The sequence below is a fragment of the Fulmarus glacialis genome, unplaced genomic scaffold (genome assembly GCF_000690835.1).
Source record: "Fulmarus glacialis isolate BGI_N327 unplaced genomic scaffold, ASM69083v1 scaffold12068, whole genome shotgun sequence".
NCBI classification, from domain to species: Eukaryota; Metazoa; Chordata; class Aves; order Procellariiformes; family Procellariidae; genus Fulmarus; species Fulmarus glacialis.
This window is the reverse complement of record NW_009227820.1, coordinates 10,074-37,599: the sequence shown is the minus strand read 5'-3', so window position 1 is coordinate 37,599 and position 27,526 is coordinate 10,074. Positions and strand designations below refer to the sequence as shown.

Below are 27,526 nucleotides of genomic sequence, written 5' to 3'. Positions count from 1 at the left end.
TTCAGTGTTTGTAGTAATTCTAACTTTTTTGCATACAAAATGTAGCTGAGTTAAAATTGCTGTGGGAAGTGTAATTTTAGTTTTCTTGACTTGTGTGCAGTGTTGCAAACATAAAGTTGCATAAATGCAATTTTAGCCTTATAATACCTTGCTTATTTAGACAGGAAGGAAACGGGTGCAAATGTATGTCTGATTTTTTTTTTTTTTTGTTGGTATGTCAGTCTTATTTTTTTTCCCTTTTTTGATCACAGTCATATATATATTCATCTCAACTCTTAACACCTCAGCTCTTCTCTAAATGTGAGGTGCTGCATATTTTCAAGACATTTAGTGCTAGTAGGTAATACATGTTTTTGACTATAATGCAGATTTAGTGGCCATTTTAATCCTATAAATCTAAAATTTTGCTGCAGCCCCGTTGCAATATGTTGTAGAAATGAATAAATGCTGCATTTTAAAACTACCAAACCCCAATTTGTAATATAGTGAAAAAACATCAATAGCGAAATGAATACTCCTCTTTAGTAGGTGATATTCTCTTATTTGCAAATCAGAGAGGGAACATTTAATTTGAGATGGGAGAATAGTGCCTGGGTTCTAGTGCTATGAGTAGGAACGTAATTCTTTGGACAGATTGTTTAGCTGATAAGATTTCTGATGTTTGATCTATCTACAGACAACTGTTTTTGGTGATTCACTAAGAACTGGATCATACTTTTCCCCTGCTATTTCTTTGATTTACCACACAGTCGCATTTGAAGTAATACTGCATTGCTGCTGGAAAATTCTAGTTGCGGTTATACATACTTTTTCCCATCATCGACCCTTTCTGGAAGTTAAGGAGGCTGTTTTCTTAAAGAACAATATAGTTGGTGTGGTGCGATCTTTTTTTTGAAATAGATTCTTTTTTCTTTTGCCAACTGTCATCTATTCTTCTAACTTAACAAATCTATAGCTGTTTTGAAAGCACCAAAAATGTTTTCTTTTGGAATCCTTTGTTTCTGTTCCGCCTTTTTTTAGGGAATGTCTTTTAAATTTTTATTGAAAAAGTGACTTCAATGTGCTTATTTTATTTAACAATATTCCTGTTGTTGCAAAAAGTCATGATTAAAAATGAATTAGCTTAATACTATAATTTCATTTTTTACACACAAAAATATAATTCAGAAGCAGGTCAGATAGACTCCCTGTTTAAATGATGTAAGAGAGGAAGTTTATACTGAAGAAAACATTGACAGATCAGTACATAATGATCCAAAGAAACTTCACTAGGTCATGCAGTAACACCTAGTGGGATGAAATGGCCTGGTAACCTAAGTAAAGTCATTGCTGGTATTAGATGTTGTTTCATTTATTTATTTCTGTAACTCTTGATGTTTGGGGAATTTTTCATTTGAGTACCTGTGCAGATGTCACAATAAATTATAAAGCTTCAAATTATGAGGAAGAGATTTTAAGTGCAGTTAAGTAAAGACAGGAAAAGGTAAACTTGAGATTTTGGGCTAGTTTCTTCCCTCCCAATTCTGAGGGATGAGTTTATTTTTATTCTGATTAATATTGCCTGTTGGTTTTTTTTTTTTTTTTTTTTTTTTTGTTACATATTGGACCCATATATCACACACATTCCTATAAAATAGTATGCATATTTCGTTGTGTCTGTCTCCTTGTTTTTGGAGATGATGCTTCAAAACTTTAAAATACTTTACGTATATAAGAATTAAAACTTTATGTTAATGCTAGATTCATCATACAATTTTGCCTTTGAATTAAGTAGAATTGTACAGTGATTTTGATGTACTTTTAATTTAGGACTGAACATAATATGAATCTCAAAAATTGCACCTCATACATGTAAAAATTTGCTTGTATTCATAAAGTGTTGAAAAAGAAATGTTAAATAATATGGCTTAATATGATGATACCTGATTTTATGTGTATGGATCCTTCTGATTTTTTTCCTCTTTCTTTTAGTATTTAAAATGATGTGTCCTAACTGTTGCCTCACCACCACACTTCATGGAGTTTCTTGCTTTCAGAATTGAATTAAGCCTCATAATATTTCATAATGTATCTTAAAATCTTTGATTTTAGATTCAAACAATGGCATAGTAATCTCAATATTAATGAAATAAATGACTGAATAAGTAAATACTAGCTCTAGTGATTACATGCTCAACTTTCTGTAATGAAAAGAATTTCTCTTGGAGAGTTGGCATTACATTTTTGCAATTCCAAGAACAAGAAATAAGGTAACTAATTTTGTCTTGATGATGGCAAAATTCAGTTTTGCAATGATGACAGAAGATGTTCCAGAAGTAAGTAGGGATGTTGGTTGCTGAGAAGGGTAAAGCAGCTTTGGAGAGTTGTGGCTTTGAGGGCTGAAAGTTCAGTGGTGTTCCAAGAAGGGGGAGGAGGACAGCAGATAAAAGTGAATAGAAGGTACTAATAGGGATTGAGGAGCAGGAAGTTAATCCTAGATATCACTCCTCCTCAGTACTCCCAATGTGATCTTGTCCAAGGGCTAGTACTTCTTCTGAGGGACCTTGTCCTATAACGGTGATGCCATGTGGTGCTGATCTGGACACAGAATGGCTGGTGTATGTAGGGTACAGATGACTCTGAGTTAGGGGTAACTCTTCTGGTTTGCACCTTTCCTAAGTCACCTCTTCCTTCTCAGTTCCCTGCATCATTGGATTTTTGCCCCCTCCTCTTTCTCCGTTTTTATTCCTTCTTCTATTTCCCCACTTATTCCTGACCTTGCCTACTTAATGGATAAACTCAGCCCTTCTATGCCTTCCATCTGCCTTCACCTCTTCCTTTCTTATCCAGTGTTGACAACTGGGGAGTATAATTTTGCCTCTAATGTGGGTACTTCCCAGCATTTGAGAGAATTAAAAACTGGGCTCTCTAACTTCCCCAGCCTCTGTTTTGTTGTTGATACAGGAATGCTGTCCATTTCTAGCCAGTGCTAGACCTACAATATGTGATCCATCAGCTGTCCATATTGTGAGGAGTCTCAGTGGCTGATAGCTGAGGACACATGAGAGAAATCTGAAATGCACATCTTCCTTGAATAATAGGCCTGTTTATGTTGACAATAGGAAGGTGTCAAAGTTTGCTTATTTGGAACGAACACGGATGATCCCAGAGAGAAAGCTTCCTTTCTGGAATACCCCTGTGTTGTGCTTTTAATGTCCATAAGCAATCCTGGCCTTGTATGAATGTTCATTTCCTAAAGTAATTTCAAGAAGCAGTCTTGCAGTTGGATATCTAGCAAAACAAGCTCTTGGAAGCACTTGCAGTTGAAGTGACAGGGTGAAATGGTCATGTTTCCTTATGCTAGTTGGCCATATGATGAATAAATTTTGTAGCCTGTATTGGAAGATATAACTTTCTATGGAGGAAGTATTCCCTGTGTGTTAATACTCTAGTAAATACAGTGTACCCCCATGCAAACAGATATGTCTTTATCCTGTTTGGATTAAGAGACCAGTTTTTCTATTTGGGGGGTGTTGCGAATGAGTGGTTTAGAGGCCTTTTAAAGAATCACCGTCAAAGGTATTAGCAAAAAGTGACTTTAATAGAGTTTTATAAAGGTGCGACTTAACAGAGTTTGATGGCAAAGTCCACTCTATTACTTACTACATGGATGAAACATACAAAGAAAAATCGTGTTATGTCTAAGGGCTTATATCTTAGGGATTATATGTGTTTAGCAGCAGTCTAGGGTTCATTCACAGTTTTAGCAGCGCTCAATCATTAGCTAATCTAATATTTACAAAGTAAATTTTAGTAGAGTCTACTGCAATCACGACTTAATTACAGGTTATGCTTACTATTATCTCACACATACAGAGACAGAAATATATAGATACAAATGCAAAAAAGGTACCTGTTAAAATTTCCTCTCGAGTTCAGTGAAGAAATATTCGTGTAAAATGTCTTGGCATTTCTCAATGGGCAAGGGTTGAGCCTCGAGAAGTGAAGAGTTGCAGCCCAGGTCCCGTCAGACGATGGGCCTCCGAATATTGTTGGCTCAAGACGTTGTGAACTCTGAGAGGCATCCCACTCAGAGGGAGATGCTGGGTGCAGCCCATTGCGGTCCCGGAGAGCTCAAAGTGTCTCACTTAGAACCGCCGTTTATAGGTTCGCAAGGTGGTGGCTTTAGTTATCTGTAAATTTCCATCCTGGCCACAGTCCCAGGTGGTAATTACTAAAAAATTCTCAAGGTTTCAGTGTTGTTCCAGTTGAGATATGACTCAGATAAGATGACACCTGGGCATGGCAGTAGGAGTATGTTCCCAGCCTCAGCTATGCAGAATTTTTGATACGGTCAAGGAGCGCTCAACTGCCAGACTCAGTGCACCAAGGCCGAGGTTTCGTGGGAATTTGAGATCAACAAGTGGCCCAGGAGAGGGGGGGAAAATCCACCACCACAGGGGGATAGCTCTTGGGGAAAAAAAAAGATGATCCAAGAACATCCAAGAATTTGTTGCCATTATACTGAACCCAAAATAAAGTACAGCATGAGTAATCATGATCTTTCTTGAAACTGCAGTTCACCTTTGCAATTAATTTTGTATCATTTTAACTGCAAAGGTTGTCTCCATTCCAGAGAAACTGATGAAGCAGAGGCTGACAGATTTACTTCTGTTTGCAAGCTAAGTAGATTTTGATGTGTTTGATACAACAAATCTGTGAACTTGGTAATTGAAAGGAAGAAATTATTTATGCTTTTCTGAGATATCTTTCCCCCCAACATCTCTATATGAATTTAAGAAAAAAATTATTCTTTTCCTTTACTGAAACGTGATAGTGTGTAAGAATGCTTATAGCAAAAGAAAGCATAGGTGTAGCCTGTTTGGTGCTACAGTTTCAATTAGATTTTAAATAATTTCACTTTAACTTCAGTTCAGATTGGGGAAGGAGGGTTGAAAGTATGGACTCAACCCTAGGTTGTGAAACAGATTTTCTCTTCTTGAGCTGGCTCTGGAGATTTAGGGGTGACTGACATATCTGAATCATGTAAACAACAAAAATACCATACTGTTTGGCTGTCTTTCCTATTTCTGTTTCTCAACTGTTGAAGTAGGTTAAACATAACTGCTTCTATGCTTGCACACTAGCTGTGTTGAACTGGTTTAATGACTATTTCAGTTTTACCATGCATGGGCACTAGAAATAACGTAAGCAATTTTAATATAATCTACCTGGGATTTTAAATGGGAATTGATTAACTAATTCACATAATCTTCATAAATCTCAAATTTGAAAATGTCTCTTATTTCTTAAGAGAAACTAGAGACTTACAGTTGATTCAGTCTTGGCCTGGCGTAAATGATATCTGGTGTATTGCTGTGATCGACTGCTGCTTTTGATTGCAACTTTAGCAGTAAAGCACATATGAAAAGCTCAGTGCTACTTTGTTTAATTAATAAATATCAGTCAAAAGGTTAGTGACTCACAGAAAACGTGATGGTATTTGACAGTTATGTTAATGTTATATTTTTGCTATGATGCTTTATAGTGAGCTCTTTGCTTCTCCTATATATCAGTTCTTAGTTTGAAAAATACTATTCTAAAAATAATTGTGATAAAGTAGAAAAATTCCATCTAAAACATTTATTTCATTCACAAAATCATTTCAGTTGCAAGGAACCTCTTGAGATACGGTTTCCCACAACATTCTTGCCTCTAAATTGGAGAGATACGGATTTGATGGATGGACTATTAGATGGATAAGGAATTGGCTGGATGGCTGTATCCAAAGAGTTACAGTCAACAGCTCAATGTCCAAATGGAAACCTGTAACAAGTGGTTGCACCTCAAGGGTCCATACTAGGACCAATACTGTTTAATATCTTCATTAATGACATAGTGGGATTGAGTGCAACCTCAGCAAGTTTGTGGTTGACACCAAGCTGAGTGGTGTAGTCAATACACTAGTGGACTAATTGTCCATCATTGCCCACAGGTTCTTCTCTGCAAAAGTGCTTTCCTGCCATTTGACCCTCAGTGAGTACTGGTGCATGGGGTTATTCCTGCCTAGGTGCAGGACTTAGCATTTCCCTTTGTTAAACTCTAACCTGCCAAGGACCCACTGAATGGCAGGGTGATCAGGTGTATCACCAACTCCTCACGGTTTTGTATCATTTGCAGACTTGCTGAGGGTGCATTCTGCCCCATCATCCAGGTCATTAAAGAAGAGGTTAGACAGAATTGGCCCCAGTATCGACCCATGGGGTACACCACTTGTCACCAGGTGGGCTTTCTGCCACTGATCATAATCTTCTGAACACAGACATTCAGCCAGTTTGAAGTCTACCTCACTGTCCGCTTATCTAACCCATACTTTGTGAGCTTGTCTATAAGGATGTTATGGGAGACAGTGTCAAAAGCCTTGCTAAAGTAGAGATAAGCAACATCCACTCTTATCATAGAAGGCTATCAGGTTGGTTAAGCATGATTTTTCCCTTTGTAAATATATGCTGACTACACCCCCTTGTATTTCATGTGTTTGGAAATGGTTTCTAGAATCAGTTGCTCCATCATCTTGGGACTGAGGTGAGGCTGATGGGCCTGTACTTCCCCAGATCATCTTTCCTGCCCTTCTTGAGTATAGGCATGACATTTGCTTTCTTCCAGTCCTCGGGAACCTCCCCTGATTGCCATGATCTTTTGAAGATGATTGAGAGTGGCCTCACAATGACATCAGCCAGCTCCCTCAGCACTTGTGGCTGCATCCTGTTAAGGCACAATGGACTTGTTTAAGCCCACTTTGTTTTAGTGTTCCCTAACCTGATTGTCTTCCACTGAGGGTTTAAGTCTTTCTTGTTCCAGACTTTCCCTTGGGTTTCAGAGGCCTGGGATTCAAGTCTTACCAGTAAAAACTGAGGCAAAGAAGGCATTTTTCATGTCCTTTGTTGTCAGGGCCCATGCCGCAGGTTTGTGTTTTCCCCAGTCTTCCTTCAGCTGTAAACACACGTGTGGAATCCTTTCTTGTAGCCCTTCACATCACTAACCAGATTCAAAACCAGGTGGGCTTTGGTTTTCCTAACCCCATTTCTACATGCTTGGAAAGCAGCTCTGTGTTCCTCCTGGGTCCTGCTTCCTGCTCCTGCTTCCACATCCTGTACACTTCCTTTTTATGACAGAGTTTAGTGAGGAGTTTTTTGTTCATCCATGCAGGCCTCCTGCCTTTGCTTGATTTCTTGCTTGTCATGATGGACCATTCTTGAGCTTGGAGGAGATAATCCTTGAATAGCAAGCGGCTCTCTTGGAGGCCTCTTTCTAGGGTTGTATCCCATGGGATTCTTCCAAGCAGACCCCCAAAGAGACCAAAGTCTTCTCTCCTGAAGTCCAGTGTTGTGATCCTGCTTTTTGCCCTGCTCCTTCCCTGAACTCCACCATCTCATGGTCACTGCAGCCAACGCCGGCTGCCACTGACCTTCGCATCCCTAGACAGTCCTTCCATGTTTTTAAGTATCAGGTCCAACAGAGTGCCTCAGAGATTGCTCCTCAGTCACCTGTGTTAGGAAGTTGTTATCAATGTGCCCCAGGAATCTCCTGGATTGCTTGTGCCCTGCTGTGTAGTCTCTCCAGCAAATACTGGGGTGGATAAAGTCCCCCATGAGGACCAGGGCCTGTGAATGTGGGGCTTCTTCCCATTGTCTGAAGAAGGCCTCATCTACATCATCTTCCTGTAGACCGTCTGGTCTATAGCAGGCAGATGCAGCAATGTCCGCTATGCTGGTATGCCTGCTAATCCTGACCCGTAAGTTCTTGACTGATCACCTACCCCAAAACAGAGCTCCATGCATTCCAACTCCTCTCTTATATAAAAAGGCAACACCCTGTTGTCACCTTCCTGGTCTTTCCTTCCAGAAAAGTGCATTTATGATTCTGGAAAAGGTGTTCTGCAGGAGATTGGAAACAGGTCTTGGAGGTAGGTGCTTTTTGTGGCTAGAGTACTAGAAAATGTATGTTTTCTTACAAAACTAATATATGACTTACATCCTGTTAAATACCATCTTCTAAGAAAATATTTAGGTTGGTTTTAGGTGCAGACATAGAGGAGACAGAATGCTAATAATGAAAAATAGGTGTGAAAAAAAGTTATCTACTGTACCTGCAACTAAATTTATAAACGAGATTCCAGGAAATTTCACAGGTCACAGCAGGGTTTAAATTATGGAACACTGAAAATGGGGGATTTCAGAAAAGGCACTTTCACAGATAGCAATGCGTCTTTTTGCTGAACTGTTAAAGGTATTTACAGATATAGCAACAATCCCTTGCCCACCTCTTTTTCAAGTGTGTGCCAGATACCTCACGTTTATTTCTTCACCTTTTAAATTTTTTAAAAATTTTATTCTATGTACTCTTCTTTCAGACACTCATTTTTATTCAAAGTCTCTATTTTATTAATAATTTCAGAGCTGTTTATCTTTTTGCCTGTTTTTTTCCCCTTTTGATGTCTTCTTTCCTCTAAATTATTTTTCCACAGTATGAGGAAAAATAACTTTTTATTTCTGTTAGGAAAAGATCCTGCTCCCTTGCCTTTATATTTTCCTCTTAAACTTGAATTATTTTTTATGAATTATTTTATTGTCCTCTTTCAGAATGATTAATTAGAGCGGATATAAGACTAAGCGTACTAATTTTGTTTTAAAAATATGCTGTGTTCAAATATATGTCTATTACACTATTGTGCTGTTACTTAACAGCTTTGAATGCCTAACTTGCCTTGTACTGTAGTATTCAGATACAGTCATATAGCATGCCTAGCATTTATTCTTTTACAGTTAAGTGCCTCTTCTGGCTTTCTGATTTTAAAGATATGCAAGAAATTGTGACAACTTTCATTTTTCTAGTGTGTTAGAATGTGGAAATAAAAATATTTTTTTGGAAGCAATATTCCTGTCCTGACTGTTTTCTGCCAGTGTACCCTAGATTTATTTGAATGCATTGATTAATTTATGTTCAGTGTGTCACAAGTCCATCACAGCTACTGCACATCTCCATTTGTGCATTCACAGTGAATGTTTTCAGGATGATTCATCTTTTTCTTTTTTCTATTTAATATGGAAATTCTAATTGAGACGGTTGTGAAATGTCCAAATATATTTAACACTGATAAATTGGAGTTCTTTACCACCAAGCTTGTCTCAACAAGATTTTCACTGGATCTAGCATTTGTAGAAATAGTATCTTGTTGGATTATTGGGGGGATAATGGAAATGTGCAAAATGTACTCAAAATTAAGAAACCCATTAGAGTAGAACTTGGATAATTGTACTGTAAGGCACTGCTTTTAAGTCATTTATCTGTTACTTGGCATGCACTGTCTTAAAAAATGTGGGGAACAGTACCAAAGTAACTCCGTACCTTTGGGGACCACTTGAGTCCTGTTTGTATTCAATGTAAGGCACCTGAGAGTGTTAATTATTGTTAGTACTTGACCATTGCTCACTATCAAAATACTAAATCTTAGCCAATATTAGTCAAAATGAGTCAATACTTTTAACAACATTTTTGTATTTCTTGTTTATATACTTGGGAGAAATAAGATGCATAGGAAATATTAGGATGATATTTTGGGAACAATTTTGAAGAATTGTCCCTTCATTGCCCTTTAACTCCTAAATCATCTTATTTGGTTTATAGTTCATTAATAGACTATGAACTATTGCCTAATTAACCTATTACTTAAACACCTTTAAATTTATTTCTTCAATTTGTATTAAATTTTATTTATATATAGTACACACTTGGCGTTGGAACAGTTTGATCAGTTGAAATGTATCCTTTGTCAAGTATTAAACAACTTTATTTCTATAAATGTATTCTAATCTAACTAATTCATACACTGGATGTTAATACATAACTAAGAAAAACTCAGGTAACTTACATGTCAAAGTTAAATTTATTCATGCATTCTCTGTTAACTTGGAAACTTCCTTATTAATTATGCCTTTAAGATTTAGGCTCTTTTTACTTGAGTAAACTGCCAAAATTTTAATATGTAGGCAAAATGCATAGCATCTTAATTTCAACAAATAACTAGTGTTGTAAACTACTGCAGAGGTGTGTAACAGGTAATTTCTATATAGCTCCTGATGTTGGGAAAGCAGTTACAGTGGTAAAGTATTAGTTATTGCAGTGATCACAATAGAATATAAATATAGCAGCTTTATATCATCAATGTTTTAAAACTACCATCTGATTATGAGAAACTTTAAAGGGTAAAATAATGTTTGGGAGATGGAGGAGATAAGGAAGGTAAAAGTCAGGTCTAATTACATACCAGCATAACTAGATTGCTGTTCCATCTTTTTTTTTTCTTCAAATAAAAATGTGTGTTTATAAGGTCAAAGTAGTTTTTTAGTGTATATTCTTACAGTGATTATTTTTGATTCTGCTTATAGATAACCATAGTGACACTAACTACTTTACTTCACTGTTACTGTTCTTTAATTAAAAAAAAAAAAAAAAAGTTTTGCTGCTGAGACTTGTGTAAGTTTTTTCCTCATTAATGGCTTAAAAGGTCCAGAACAGCATCTGACATTTAAAATAATCATGTACTTAAACTAGAGAACTCTTTTTTACTTTTCTTGGCTAAAGTTTTATCATTTAAAGAAAACTGATACTAATGAAAACTAAAACATCTGTTCTTAAATCTGAAGGATGTTGAGATAAAACAGACTTTCCTAGTCCTATGCAATTCCTTAAAAATAAACCTATTACTTAAATGTATTCCTAGACAGTAATGGTTTGGGATATGCATTACAAATTTAAGCATCCTCAAGCAAATAATTGTTTAGGATGATCAATGTTAATTTCCAGAAATAAATACCATAATGAAATTAACTTAAAATATGAAAATGCAAGTCTGATTAATGCTTAAAAAATAATGCAAGATATTGTGATAAAGGACTGAGAGCAATTTTAAATTTCTTCATGTATTATAATATTTTTCTATATATTAAGAATCATTTCAGCTAGTAGTTCTGCACTTAATGTGCTTTATATGTAGGGAGAACAATCCAAGTTTCTGTGCTAGGTTTTCAAAGGGTTGAGGGTATAGTCTGAGTTTTGAGATAAGTATAAAGAAAGAAGTGAGTGTGTCATTGAAAAGTAAATTTCCATTCATCTGCTACGTAGAGAGTTTGAAATAAGGCTAGGTAACTTCAGGGAAGCTAAGAAGGAAAAACATAGTTTGAGCTCATAAGCAAGAAGTAATGAAAAATATTCTGGACCTCCCTTATATTCAAACTGTATAACTGGAAAAGTAATTTTTATGATTGAAGAGCCTTCTTGTTAGTTATAAAGAAGAAAAGGAGATACCCACTTCCATCTTCATGAACTGAACCATAATCAGGCAATGTTTCAGTTTGTTGCCTGCTTTTGTGGCACTATTTTGTGAAATATTTTGTTTAAAACAAAACAAAACAAAAAACCCAAAAAACCACCACACCCCCAAAAAATCCAAAACCCAGAAACAACTCTTTGTAATATTTAATAACTACTATTTGAAACTACTAAGAAGATATTCTTATTACTGTTCTACGATAGTGTAATTTTTGTAATTACTTACTTTTGTAAGTAAGAAGACACTTGATGCTTGTTTCCATTAAGGAGTATCTAATCTCTGCTTTTTATTTTTATGTAGCAGTTGCAATTTTCATTGGCAGTTTTAATCTTGAGTTGTGCTAAACACTTCGGCTTGAACACAAGAAAATCTGTACAAGATTATGATGAAATTAGCTACTTCTAGGGAGATTTTGCTCTCCTTTCTTCCTTCTTGAGTCTGACAGTGTTTATTGCATATTTTTCAATATTTTTATCACTTCCGTTGGATCTGCTTCATTCACGAGCTTCCCCCTTGTAAATAGAGACAAATGTAATTTTGGTCACTAGAGGAGAACAATTCCTGCGTTTCATATGGAGTGTGATCATCTCCCTGCCACCTGGGAATTCCATGACCTGCACAGAATCCCCCGATGACCAGCCAGAAAGCAGCTGCATGTAGCTGGAGTGGGGAGAAGTTGCTTCAGTGAATGGGACTTGGACCCGTTGCTTATAAAGATTCATTTTAGCCATGTATCGTTTTACTGCGGTCGATGTTACTGTTTTAAGATAGATTAAGCAGGTCTTAGATATCCTGTAGTGTTGTTATTTACTAAAAATATGGTGACAGTGTTAATTGAGGAAAATTATTCAGGGCTTTATGGTATTCAGCTGAAAATACAGTGGACATCTTGCATGCAGGGAGAAAGAGGATATTGTAGCTATCCTGTAACAAAGACTACAGGAGTAGTCTGCAGATATCTCATATTTCAAACAATATTTTCATGAGATGGTTCTCACATGGATGAGGGTCTAGTGGCACTTGCCCCCTTCTTACATCAAGGTTGTCTGTCTTTACTTGCACATTCTTTTGAGAACTGAATATTTATTAAATAAAAATAGCAGCCCTTTGAGACATGTTGCAATTCCTATGACAGTATTTCATCAACTTTCAACACATTCCTATTCTGTCACCACCAATTAAATTATCTTATCAGATACCAATCACTGCCATAGCTGATGAATCTTCCATTGCACAATAGAAACCCAGTAGTATTTCTTTAAGGAAGAAACAATATTTTATTCCTTTTTTGATATTTTGTATTTTTAATCTCTGCTGCACTACTTTAGGTTTTAAAATGTGGCCTCCAGTCTTTTAAATACCTTTATTAAGCATACTTAATAAATCTGCATGCATCCAGTTGAGGAAGGCTATATCCAGCAGGATTTGCTTTCACTTTTTGAAAAGACTTTTAGCCAAGAGCCTTACTGTAAGCAATGTTTGTGGCCCTCTGAAGAGGGGAGCTGCTCAGAACAAGAAAGTGTCTTAATCGTGATTTTTGTCATCTGGATGAGCCAATTTGTGAGAGGTCTGACATAGTGTAAAATACCAAGAAGTTTCAAACAAAGTTAAAATACAGCTAAAGCTTTCCATCAAATTCAGTCCTAATGCTACAGCCTTTTAAAATCTATTTACATTTTAATTTGTATTATACAACAAAGAAAGCGTGAGCTTGTTTCTGCATCCCTGCCAGCTGGCTCATAGAAAGGAACCGAGGGAATCTCAAAAGGGGCGGTGTGTGTATGACCTTAGTTTGTAGAGTTAAAGGAAGTGATGTTTGTTTGTGTCCAAATTAGAATCCCTTTGCTTCTCCCTCTCACTTTTCCAGCAACAGGAGGGTTCTTGCTGTTATTATGTTGTCCTACTCTTGATATTTTTTTTTTTTTTTTTTTTTTTAGGGGGGGGAAAGTGTGATCGCTGTTCTTGCCTGTTTTGTTTTTTTTTTTTTTCTTCTGTGGGGTTTTGGGTGGGGTTTTTTGGTGTTTTTTTGGCGGGGGGGTTGTTTTTTGGTTTGGTTTGTTTTTTTAACTGCAGCATATTGAATAGATTAAAGAAGGAAGCTATGGAGAGAGTTACTGTTGTCCAAAGAAAAAATCTCAAAGATGAGAACCATGTTTTTACCATCGTTGGAGGAAAGGTGAGAGTGAGGCGGGGAAGAGTGTATTGTAGAAACAATATAATGGCAAAGAAAAAAGATCTGGAGAGTGAACGGGTGATAGATACAGTAATGGAAAAGTCAGTCACTGCTCAAAGGTATGCATGTGCAAGTCTTGGACAGGAGTGTAGATCTCAAACTGAGACAATGGGAAAAGGAAAGACTCTTAAGAAGACAAAAATTAAAATTTTATCCATGTTAATTCTGTTCATGTCACTTTATCTCTGTTCCTTGTTTGGGCAGGAGAGAAGTTGCTAGGCAGGGGTTTGTGGTTTTTTTCAGTTCTTTCCTTGTTGAAGACTTTCTATAGTGGGAAAGTTCTTTGCATATTCATGAACAGCTTCAACTGAAGAAAGTAAAAGTTTCAGCTGAAGGCCAGATTTTACTTAAATATTTTTTTCTAACATTGTCCCCAACTTCATGTTTCATCCTTCAGTTAATACTCTGCTGTTTTGCTTTCAGACAGACTGACTCCTGTTATGAAAGAAATGGTATTGTTTCTCAAAGAATCTTTCTCACAGTTTCTTTTTTTAAGTCTTGATATCATCAAGATCGAGAAGTAAATGGAATGTGTAAAGTAAATAAAACAGCTACATCACTGTCAGGAATCTTGAGTTTTATTCCTCTTAGAATATCTTTTGAAAAGCACAGGTATATGTCCATTTCTGTTGTTTTCACTATAGATTTAGAATTTTACATATTTATCTGTATGAATCCATTTGCCTTTTGTGGTCAATTTCTGCAATAGTAACATTTTTTAAAAAATGCATTAGGTATGACATAGCTTAATGATCTGTAGTTTTTAAAATCTAGCAGGTCTATGTGTTTTTCAATTTGCAATTAAATTTTAAAAAAATCAAACAGCAAACCCAATTAAAACTCAACATTGTAATAGCTTTTAGTTACCTATAAGTAACTTAATGCGGTATCAGTCTTTGCTGACTTTTTTCAGAATGTTACATCTGATGTGTTCTGGCTTAAATAAAAAAAAAATGTTGCTTTTTGGTGATTTAAGAGACTTCTTTGCTTAGAGAAAGAGAATAGATTAAGTATATCATCCTTTTAATAGATTGATTAGATTTTCTACCCACCCCACCCCCAGAAATGTGACTTTTCTCCTCTGGAGTAAGTAGTTTTGCTCTTAGTTCAATAACATCAGTGTTTCACAGTAAGTAAAATAGAGAAATCCCATTTTTCTTTGGATTGTATCTCCTTCCATTAGCTCACAAGTTGAAAAAGAAATAAACACATATTACAGTTTTCACATGGGAATGCTCTTTAGATGTGTAGGTCTGTATCTAGGCTCCAAAGTATGAGGGGGTTTTTGTGGGGTTTTTTTTGGTGGGGTTGGTTGTTTTTTTTTTTTTGGTTACAAATACTGTACAACTGGAACTTCATTGATGGCAGGCAACTAGAGGTTGTGATCATCTTTGCTAATCAAGCCAAAGTTCTTAAACATAGACTTAGGAACTAAATACTGTCATCTCTTCTGTCTATCTTATGTGTTGCTTGCAAAGGAGGGAAGCAAGACTATCTTTCTTCTCTCACATATGAGTTTAACATCTGTTTATTTTTAAGAAGTGTGAGTTTAGTCGCCTCTGAGGTGGGAAGTGGTAAAAGAAATAACCAAAACCAGACTCCCACTCATCAAGCAGCACAAAAATTGAATCGATTTTCAGGGGCCTGTGTCAAATGTGCATATACAAACACATGCAATCTGGGAAACAAGCAGGAGGAGCTAGAGCTCCATATGCAGAGGCTGAACTGTGACATTGTTGAAATAACTGCGATGTGTTGGGGTAATTTGTGTAGCTGGATCTCTCGTATGGATGATGGATATCAGCCTATCAAAAAAGGCAGGGAAGAAGAAGAGGTGAGGTTGTCATTTATAAAAATGAGCAGCTTTGGATGCAGCATAGGACAGACCACAGAGTTCAGGAGAGCAGACTGGTTTAGTTAGGTGATGAGAGAGCTGGCTGTCACTATGAGAGAGTTCTGTATTAACTCAGAGACTGAGGAAAATCTCTGATTATTGAAGAAAGACAAGAAGGATGATGTATGGATCCAGGCTTGCCAGCCTTTTGGTCCTTGGGAAAATCATGGCACAAGTGCTCTTGGCAGCCATTTCTGGGCACATGAAGAAGGTGATTGGGAATAGCCAACATGGATTTACCAAAAGATAAATTATGCCTGACCAACCTGATTGCCTTCTGTGATGAAACACCTAGACTGTTGATGAGAGGAATCCAGTGGACATTGTATATCTTGACCTCAATCTGGAGAAGAGAAGGCTTAGGGGGAACCTAATAGCGGATGCCCAATACCTAAAAGGTTGTCAGAAAAATGGAGCTAGGCAGGCTCTGCAGAGATGCATAGCAGGACGACAAGTGGAAATGGTCATAAATTGAAACATGGGAAGTTGCAACTTGGTATAAGGAAAAAAATATTTTTGTGATGAAGATAAGCATTGGGATGTTTTAGCCTGTGAGGCTGTGAAATCTCCATCCTCAGAGGTTTTCAAGGTCCGATTGGACCAGAATCTGAACAATCTGGTCTGAATTCAGTGCTGATCTTGCTTTTAGCAGAAGGTTCAACTAGATGACCTCCAGCGGTCCCTTCCAACCTGAATGATTGTGTGATTTTGTGATTTAATACTTTGGTCATAAACTGAGAAAAATAAATAGTCCACTCCCAGTCACTAAGGTCATACCTCAAATCCAGGGGATACTCCCCGAGGGAATTATTTGGAATATTTTACTCCAATCTGGCCTACCTCATTGCCAGCAAAAAGACATTAGCAATTAAGGGCAGGGCCAAGAATGCCTGAATCAAAAATCTGATTAATGCAGTATTTGAAATGCTACACTAATCAGAATATCAGTTACTGTAAACTTAAATCACTGTTGTATGAAATATAACATTTTTGGTGTTTTTTAATACATCTGCCTTGTTAGAGTAGCAGTTAATACTATGCAACATAACATAGATATGTGTGAGATTTTACAGTAAGCAAAATATAGTCATTCAGAATGTGGAACTGAATGACTAGTTCCCTAAGATACACAACAAGAAGTGAGAAGGTTGTCTTACAAAATCTGTGTATCTGTGATTTGGGTACCTTTATCTGGACTGTGGGAGATGCTTCCTTCTAGCTGGAATTTTTCTGAGGTTAAGCAACAAACCCTTTCCTTCAGAAACCATAGTAGTAGTACTGAAAATGAAGAGGAGATTCAAATATAAAGATGTAACTTCTTTTTCTGTTGATTTTTGTAGTAAATAGGATTGTTTACATTATACTTCAACTTATTTTCTATGCTACAAAAGTAAGGAAGGAAGAAAACAATTTGTCCTTCTATTACATTGGAAAAATGTCAAAGCTATGTTAATCTTAGAGTCATTACATACAATGATGCTATGAGTTGTTACTTTATATCTTCTAGAATTAAATCTTAGAAAGTTTTTATTCATGCTTAAGTGGAATTCCTGCCTGCATTCTTTTGAAACTATTGGACTGAGTTTCAAGTTTTTTTGTAGTCGCCTTGGGTTTTTGAACATATATGAAAAGACTAAAGCTATCTCTAGGAATGTGCTATGAATATCATTATGTGTTACGAATAGTACAACTCTATGAAAATTCAATATGCATTATTTCAATTAGTTATATTTCTAAAACACGTTGATGACTTCTCAAAGGTTAACAAAGCTGCAGATGGAAATGTTACCAATTTTTGGCACAGAAGGTATCTTTAGTTCAGTTATAATTTTATTAATATAAATGATGGTTTTAATTACTGTTCACTGTGACATTTGAAGTTTCATATGTTTGAAACTAGGAATAAAAGGTTGTATCCAGAAAAAATATTGGAAAACGGCATATCTGCTGTAGTGAACTGTAGGCAATACGTCCTTTGGAAGAGTTCACCTGTGATAAGTCCATAAATATGCAGCACTCCACTGTTGTTTGCTTTGTAATACAATAGCAAGTTCTTTTTAGTACTTTCTGTGGAAAAGTTGTGAGAAAAAACAAGTAGCCTTATGATTAATACCTAGTAGATTAGGGCTTGGTAAATATGATTGTGGTTCACAGAATGCTTGAGGTTGGAAGGGACCTCTGGAGGTCATCTACTCCAACCCCCCTGCTCAGGCAGGGCTACCTAGAGCCAGTTGCCCAGGACTGTGTCCAGATGGCTTTTGAATATCTCCAAGAAGGGAGACTCCACCACCTCTCTGGGCAACCTGTGCCAGTGCATTTATCCCTGGGGTGCACCGCTAGTTTCTGGCCTCCAGCTATAGACTTCATGCCACTAATTGCTACCTTCTGGGCCTGGCGGTTCAACCAGTTTTCAATCCACCTCACTTTCTGCTTATCCAGCCCATGCATCGACAGCTTCTCTATGAGGGTCTTACGGGAGACAGTGTCAAAGGCCTTACTGGAGTTTAGGTAGACAATGTCCACTGCTCTCCCCTCGTCTACCAAGCCAGTGATTTCACCACAGAAGGTGATCAAGTTGGTCAAGCATGACTTCGCCTTGGTCACCTTCCTGGTGACTTTCTTGTCCTTCCTGTGCCTGGAGATGGTTTCCAGGATTAGCTGCTCCATCACCTTCCCAGGTATTGAGGTGAGGCTGACCAGGTATTTCTTCCTGCCCTTTTTGAAGATAGGATTGACATTTTCTTACCTCGAGTCCTCAGGCACTTCTCCCAGTTGCCATGATCAGTCTAAAAGTATTGAGAGGGGCCTTGCAATGACATCAGCCAGCTCCCTCAGCACTTGTGGGTGCATCCCATCACGCCTCATGGACTTAATTATGTCCAGTTGGCTTAAGTATTTCCTGACCTGATCTAAGGGTAAGTTGTCCTTGCTCCAGACTTTTCCCTGGGCTCTGATTCCTGAAGGCTAGTCTTGCTAGTAAAGGCATTCAGAACCTCAGCCTTTTCCATGTCCTGTGTGACCAGGTCCACCATCTCTTTCAGCAGTGGGCCTGCATTTTCCCTAGCCTTCCTTTTGGCATCTCTACTTATAGAAGCCCTTAGTGTTGTCTTCGACATCCCTTGCCGGATTCAATTCCAGCTGGGCTTTGGCATTCCTAACCTCATCCCTGCATGCTCAGACAATGTCTCTGTATTCCTCCCAGGTTACATGTCCTTGCTTCCAACTTGTGTATGCTTCCTGTTTGTTTTTGAGTTTTGCCAGGAGCTCCTTGTTCATCCACGCAGGCCTCCTGGCAGTTTTGCTTGACTTCCTACTCGCTGGGTTAACCTAATCTTCTGCAGTCTTTTTTGGCCCTTTGCAGTCTGCAGGTCAGTTTCCTATCTAGAGAAAGAAGGAAAACTCTTCTTGTGTAGTTTTTTCATACATATTTGTATATAGTAATATAGTATACTATAGTAGAGTAATACATAAATACTAATACGTTTATAAATGTATGTAGCATGTAAAATTGTGTTGGGTATTATCCCTTCAGTATCAGTAGCTATTGATGATAGCTGGCAACTCTTTCCAAGTTAATATTTTGTTCTTTATGAACAATGGTGGAATTTAATTTAATCTGAAGACTGATGCTGTTTAGATAAAAGATATGAGAATGTCCTAATGAAGATAAGAATTCCTTTCATGCTTACTGTGTTGTTTAATGGAAGCATTCTCTTTTGTCAGCTTCCCTGGGATTGTTCTCCTGTTTGCTCTTTCTTCTTTGCTTTCTCTTGCTATTATGTCCCATGATTTAGATTATGTGGGGAAGTAGGAAAGCTTCAGTAGCATAAGATGCCCTGGTACAGTTTTAGCTCTATCCCAAAGAAGTAACTATCTATATAACGTTTTAGAAACCTGAAGGCAGTCAGAGAAGGCTTCCTGAGCCAAATGTACTGTGCTATTTACCGTATCATACAGTTTTGCTAGCAAAATGTATGTTAATACTAAGAACACTTAGTATTAATTAACAGATTGTTCTGCATGTGAATTAGCGCTTGTTTTTCTTGTTTAAAGTCCTCCTCAGTGGAAAGTCTCTGTATTTACATCCTGTAGAATAAATGAGCAGATATAAACTGTAGTTGTTCTTAACACAGTATTAACATCTTAAATGTGACAGGGTAAAGATCCATGTTATACACTGCAAATACTTGAAGAGTTTAGTTACATGTGGTATGGGAACTATAATTATGTTTCAGTTTTGGGCATGTACAGGCTCTTCCATACTATTTCCTTTACACAGTTTTTTATATTTAATCAGTTCATAATGTCTCCCAGCAGACTGGTCCATTCACACTCACTCAGCTCCAGCTAGCAGGAAATATCCTCACCACTACATTAGGAAGTTGCTCATGAAAGTTTGTCCCCTACCTCACTTCATTATTCACCTCAAAGTTTTCTATTGTTTTATAGTCCAGGTAGCAATGATATTTACTTGTATGAAGTAAATGATACTATCTCCTTGGTTCCTGTGGTGAGCTTAAGGTTGCACATACTGCATGTTCTTTTGGTTATATAGGGAAATCTGAAATCTTTCTTTCTTTCCTGTAAAAATATTTGTCCTTATCTTTAGGTTCTCAGCTGTATCTTTCACTAGGATGTTGGTGAAATGACCAAAGTGAAAATACTTGCTTTGCTATAAACCTGGAGGCAATCCTGTGTCTTAGTTCTGGAGAGCTCACATTCTTATTTCACATGAACAGAAATAGTGACCAATCTTATATACAATAGCATACTCTAGTGGGTATATTAATTAGCCATTATGGACTGATTCTCATCATGTTTAACTCAATTTTTCAGTGATTTATTTTCTATTGTATTCAGTAGTATTATTTTTTGTGTATACTTGGGTGAATTGGAGGAAATGTGTATCTTCAAGTGAGAAGTTACCAGTTTCTTAACAGAATCATTATGATACTAAATGTTACTTATTATTTTTTAAAATGATGCTTTGAAAGAAAAAAAGAGCTGATAATTTTTGTGGAGAGGAAAATTTTGATGTAATGGAAGAATTGAGTCTAATATGAAGAGTCTTAACGATTTAATTGTATAGAGCAAAACTGTGTAAGATGGATTTGAAATCTGTCTTCTAATTTAGAATCATAGAATCATAGAATCATTAAGGTTGGAAAAGACCTCTAAGATCATTGAGTCCAACCGTCAACCCAACACCACCATGCCCACTAAACCATGTCCCTAAGCGCCTCATCTACACGTCTTTTAAATACTTCCAGGGATGGTGACTCCACCACTTCCCTGGGCAGCCTGTTCCAAGGCCTGACCACTATTTCAGTAAAGAAGTTTGTCCTAATGTCCAGTCTAAACCTCCCTTGGTGCAACTTGAGGCCATTTCCTCTTGTTGTATCGCTTGTTACTTGGCAGAAGAGACCAACCCCCACCTCGCCACAACCTCCTTTCAGGTAGTTGTAGAGCGCGATGAGGTCTCCCCTCAGCCTCCTCTTCTCCAGGCTAAACAGCCCCAGTTCCCTCAGCCGCTCCTCGTAAGACTTGGTCTCTAGACCCTTCACCAGCTTCATTGCCCTTCTCTGGACACACTCCAGCACCTCAATGTCCTTCTTGTAGTGAGGGATATAATTTAGTTGCCTGCAGGGAACTACAGTTTGCCTTTTGGCATTAGGACAGAAATTAGCGGGGAAGGGAGTACATAACTTTCTAAGATGTTGGCTCGGACTTGCAGCTAATTCTGAAGATACCACAGCTTTTACAGAGATAGGCAGTCAGCATCAACTCAGATAACCGGCTTGCACGTCATATATAGTAATATACGACTCTTAACAGGTATTACAGAAATATTTCTACAGTTAAAACATGGCTTTTTTCTAACTTACTATTTTATTGGCATGCTTTTACTGACTCTTTTTTAAACAGGGTTTATGAATAAGTAATGTAAAATATTAAAAGCACAAAATATCAGTTGACTCCAAAATACAGGATTTTATTTTATGGATCATATTTGATTATTTGTGGAAGTGGGCAAAAATTTGGGATCTTTTCCTAAATTGATTTTATTTCTTCTATCATTTTTTCCCCACGTATAAATGTGATCTCATAGTGCTTCTTTGCAGTACTGGCTTTTGCTTTATGTGTGCATTACTGCTCTGATCTTTTTTAATGTTATAAATTGTGATTATTGATAACTTAATAAAAAGAGAGGAAGAATTAAATTTCTTTTGGTCTGATCACAAGAGAAAAATCAGTGGGGAAAAAAAATCTGTGGAGAAAATGTCATAAATTCAAAAGACATAAATTAATTTCTTCAGTTATTTCAAAAACTTTGAGGTTTTTTGGTGTTAGTTATGCCTACTATAGAACTGGGATTGTGAAATTATTATGGTGTTTACTGTTGTGGGCTGATTATTATCAAAAGATACTTTGATATGTAGCCATTTGACTCCTTTTCAGGTGGCTGTGTTTGGTGGCCCTAATTTGCAGTATCAAGTCTCCTTTTTTTGATGCGTGTTAGGAGCACTGACACAAAATAATTTTTCTAAGCATCCGCTTTTGATAATGAGAAGAATTGCAGTTGCTTTGAATTAAATGAGAAGTGAGACAGTGAGTACTTTTTTCTTCCCTTCTTGTATATGCTTTCACTTATTGCTGTTAAATATGTGTGACATGTGCAGGCATGCCAGAGTGGAAGGTTAGTACGGAATCTGTGCAGAGTCTGTGGGTGGCATGCACTTTTCCCCAACAATTCAAGACAGTCTGCCTCTTAAAAAGTTAGCAGAAAAATATATCAACTTAAGGGTAAGTAAATATAATGAAATAAAGTAGGTTTGAGGTCTTTACTCTTTCTTCTTCCCCCATCAGATCTCACAAATCCTCTTATTGCGGATCTTATATAGTACTCTGTTTTGAGAGGTGTTACCCTTACACTTCCCAGTATGCGCAAACGCATGCCTTGCATTTCTGTCGAAATGTTGGATGTTAACGAAGAACCCAGTTTAAACTGTTTATGCTAACAGTGGTTCATTTAGACTGAAATGATTTAGGAAGCAATTCAGCTAAAAGATCTAAGAGAAATGTTAATGCAATTGGTAGGCAGTGACAGGCAGCTGTATGGCAGGGGGTCAGTAACTTTTCCTGCTGTCACAGCCACTTCAGAAGGCTTCTCTGCCCAGCAACGTCCTTGGGAACCGCACCTCTCGGAAGCTCACCAGGCATTTGGATCCATCTGCCTGTACAGTGGTTTGATTCACAGGGGCCTAACAAAAGAAAAGGAGAGTTTGGAGTCACTTGGATTTTAGATTGTAAGAAAACTTTTGAATTTCGATCCCATTTTCTCATCCTTATCATCCACTTTCTGAAGGCATATATATTTGGTAGCATTAAAGCATGTATTCTTATGCATAAATTGTTCGCAATGACATGTTTCCTCATATAAGAGTCACAAAACGGAAAAAATTGAAACGTTGATAACCATTGAGCAATGAATTGCCTGTTGCTTTCATACTGTGTCCACACAGAATGCCTCGTGCCCTCTGGAATGATCATCAAGATTTTGATTACAAAGTCAATCCCTCTGTCTTCCAAATTTAATTACTGTCAGCGTTCTGATGTGAGATTCTGTCCATCACAGAGCACAAGGGGAGGGATTGAAAGTCCTCGAAGATAATTTTACTTAAATTTCAAACTTCTTAACTCATGTTTGATTCCTTTCTTAAAAGCATTTATTAAATGAAGTAAGGAGACAACAACGTTCTGCAAACCATGCAGGAGAATTCTATAAGAGCCAGAAAACACAAAATTCTTTGATAGGAAATCTGAACATTACATTTAATTTCAGGTCTATATCACTCAGAACTTTTCATAGAGCTTCCTTTTTCTTTGTTACAAGCAGAGTAATAATTCTAAGAGTAGTTATGTCAATTCATAAAACTGATTTTCCTGTGGAAAGTACACATTTTATTGAGGATTTGTGGAGAACTGACATGACCATTGTTCATCAAATGAGTATGCTACTGTTCTTAGAATGTTTCTGTTGTGTTCATAGGCAAATCATGAAACTCAGGAACTTTTGATGTATCTTCATTGTTAGACAGTAAATCAATGCATACACTTCCAAAATGTGTTACTTAAAGTGACTTTGAGTCTTCTCCTTATCAGATATGACAAGGACCAAGCACACATTCCTTTGAGTGATGTGGATCTATAAGATTTTGAAACAGTATTTTACAGACTTTTAGAAGAAAAGGCCGGCCTGTCCTGGTTTCGGCTGGGATAGAGTTAATTTTGTTCCTAGTAGTTGGTATAGTGCTATGTTTTGGATTTAGTATAAGAATAATGTTTTTGTTGTTGCTGAGTAGTGTTTACGCTAGTCAGGGACTTTTCAGCTTCCCATGCTCGGCCAGGTGCACAAGAAGCTGGGAGGGAGCATAGTCAGGACAGCTAACCCAACTATACCATATGACGTCATGCTCGTTATATAAAGCTGGGGGAAGAAGAAGGAAGGGGGACATTCGGAGTGATGGCATTTGTCTTCCCAAGTAACCGTTACGCGTGATGGATCCCTGCTTTCCTGGAGATGGCTGAACACCTGCCTGCCGATGGGAAGTAGCGAATGAATTCCTTGTTTTGCTTTGCTTGCGCGTGCGGCTTTTGCTTTCCCTATTAAACTGTCTTTATCTCAACCCACGAATTTTCTCACTTTTACCCTTCTGATTCTCTCCTCCATCCCATTGTGGGGGGAGTGAATGAGCGGCTGTGTGGTGCTTAGTTGCTGGCTGGGGTTAAACCATGACACAGCCATCTTCAAAAGAATTGAAATTCACCCTTACAAGTTAAAAGAAATAAACTTATAGGTCTGCTGTCTTAGCTGAAAAATCTTGCAAATAGACACAGAAAAAAGGCAGCGTAGTGTTCATCAGACTGGATGAAGCCCTCACTTGGAGGGAGCATTGCAATGGGACCTTAAACTTTTCATCTGTGTGCTTGTAATAATGCCCTTCCATTCTCTCTTCTACCTCTATTGTAGAAATTGATTGCTAGTCCTGACCCAAGCAAAACTGATGCCTTACCATTAGTTCTTTATTAATGACTCTTTACCTTTATTTTAGGAAATATTTTAAGAAAGTAAGTACTCTAAAATGTGTTGGATGGAATCTTCATGTTGGTAGTTATACCTTGGTGTTGATGTTTCAACTTGTGTTGTCAATTCGCATTTAGTATATGACTTTGAACAAGTTACTAATTCTGAAAAACTTGAGAGATTTATTATAAGGGGACAAACTGCATTTTTTGCTTTGTGTGTTGATTTGCTTGGTAATGCTAGTGAGAGGCACTGTACTTTTTACCAGAATGAAATATGTTACTTCCTTGGTCAACACACTTGATTCACTATGTCTTATTGTTGCATTCAAGGTAGTTCTGACAGATCTTAGATGGAAATCTTACCGTTTTAACTCTTCTCGTTTAAAGAATTTCCTCAACACAGAATGCTTTCTCTTCAGTTTTAGTTTTGTTGTTTTGGGGTTTTTTCAGCTAGAATAATTAATGACCTTTAACTACTTCTTTCTATTTAATTCTTTTTTCTTGTGAATCCAGGATATGGTACTATAGTAATTACATTTTTCTCATTTCCCTCCCCCCCTCCATGTTCACTTTTCACAGGGAACTTTATTTGTTAATGATTTGTGAAGTTTCGGAGTTAAGCACTGGATCACATTTTTCCCCCTTACGCCAATTCTGTAGTTTTGTACTGTAAAAATATTTCTAGCTCAGCACTTTTTTTTTTTAATATATATGTGACATCTGAGTTTAGCTAGTTTGGGGTGTCAATGATATGTATGCATCACAATGTGATTAAACTGATGTACCCAGATGTTGTGGATTGTTATCTGATGTAGTAGTTTATTTACGCTTCAAAATATTTCCATCTTCAATTCTTCTTCTTCATATCAGTTGTTCTTGTAGGGCTTCACAAAAAACCCAGTTCTATTCAAGAGAATCTGAATGTCCCATTATATTTGGGCCAACGATAAGAAGTTTGTATAGCTATAATTTCAAACTTTTTGCTAAGATGGCCCTTTCAGAAGGGAACTGAATGGCAGAGCAGAAACCTCTAACCAAATACAGAATTACAGACCAATTAATTTATTTTTAATGGTATTATATGGCCTTTCATAATAAAATCAAACATGCTTTGTTAGACACTAGGTTTTGCTTATTTCAAACATACAGATCTCAGAAAACATAGAATTGTATTAATTAATTTCAACTTAAATTCCATCCAAAAAGCAGTAAATATGTAGTGTAAGTTGTGTATGGTTTTGCCCTGTAATCACTGCACGGTAAGGTTTGTGATGAATGTCTTACTGCTTTCTGCACCAGTTTTCCATGGTGATTTAAAGTACCTATGACTTGCTGTACTAGCTGATTTAAAAACAGATCCCTGAGGCAGAGAATGAGGGAGGAGGGAAAGTCTTTCATCTTCTTACTAATTTCTTTTTCAATGAAAAAGTGGTGCTGCTCATTGATAAGTGTGAAATGCTGATGAGAATCTAATCAGGTGTTCACATTGCAGACTCAGATAGCAAACCACAGGCAAGCATTATTATGTAGAGGCAAAAATATTAGAATGTTCCTGTCCACATTATTTTTAAATAATACTGTGAATAAAATAAAAAGTAAACAGTAGAGCTTTATTTGAAAAACATATTCAGGACGTCTTATGCAAGAACACTTTCCTGGGAGCCTTAAGATTAAAAAAAGATAAAAAAGGAGCTATATAATTTGTAGGACAAGGGTGTGCTCTTCTGAGGAAGCTGAACCTGATACTAGTCCATTTCAACATTTTTATTAGTATAGGCCGTAAGTAACACTTACTAAGAGAGTGATTTGGAAGTCCTGCCATCCACAGGTATACCAAGAAACCGAAAAATCAGAGTAACAAAGAAAGTTTTTTAAAAATGTGGAGAACCATTTAGAATTATCTGGGGACTGATAAAGTAAAATTAAGAAATAAAGAAAAATAAGTTTAATACTAGGACCAACTTGAATTGAGTGTGTATATATATAATATCTAAAGAGCCAAGTTGTGTGCATTTCTTCATGAAAGATACCAAAAATGCAGAAAATAATTGGTCTTCACTCTCCTAATTAAAATTGTTATGTCAAATGCCTATGTTGTATATAATCTTTCCATGTTTTTATACAGGAAAAGCATAAGCAGGAGTTAGAAGACATGAAAAAAGCTGGACATGAAGCCTTGAGTATTATTGTTGAAGAATTCAAGGTAAATGAGTTGCCAAGATAACACAATTTCCCAATAATATTATTGTAATAGTATATAATAAGTATGCACTGCAGGCAGTCGTCTCTAGTACTGCTTGTTCTGGTTGCTCAACCTCTCTCACTTTAAGACTGTCTTTTCTGTTGCTTCCAATTTAGACTATTTGGCCTGAAATTTTGCATGACATGTTTTCTCACTCTGCACTTTGGGAAACTTCAGATAAAGTAGGTTAGCCATTTTTAGTAATGAAACTTAAAACGAGAACAAAACAAAAATGCTCAGTCAATTGTGGTAAACTTCGGGTTTGATTATTTATCACACATCCACATTTTGGACCTCCTCAGTCTCGACAAACTGGATTTGCAGGAAAGCATCCTCACAGAGCAATTCAGCAGGTTTTTATCTACACAGCACTAAGAGAAGGAGTTAAGGATGAAATAAAGCTGAATCTGTAATTCTTCTCTCATGTTGTTCCTAGTTTCTCTCAGCTGGTAAGATGAAAGAGCTGGATGTTACCATGGAGGATAAATCTGTGTCTTTTGTACTGTTATGGAAACTTTCTAGTAAGAAATGCAGAGAGGACAAAAACTGAATCAAGTTAGGAGAAGGAGTAGGTAAAGCTAAGAATTCTAATTAACTTCTAATTATTTTCTAATTAAAGAGGTAGCTTCTAATTGGCTTCTAATTCTAATTAAAGAGGTAAAGAAGATCTGAGAGGGGAAAAAAACCTGATAATGGGAA

General features: G+C 37.0%; 1 protein-coding gene across 1 annotated transcript in view; it reads left to right on the top strand.

Moving 5' to 3' along the window:
• CCDC91 (coiled-coil domain containing 91) overlaps positions 1-26,788 on the top strand; it is a gene marked incomplete at both ends in the record, with an annotated part of 35,064 nt that extends 8,276 nt beyond the window's left edge. The window contains one exon of the mRNA XM_009583290.1: positions 26,711-26,788. Within this exon, the coding sequence (XP_009581585.1) occupies positions 26,711-26,788 (78 nt within the window). The remainder of the gene's footprint in view (positions 1-26,710) is intronic.
• Positions 26,789-27,526: the final 738 nt, after the last annotated feature.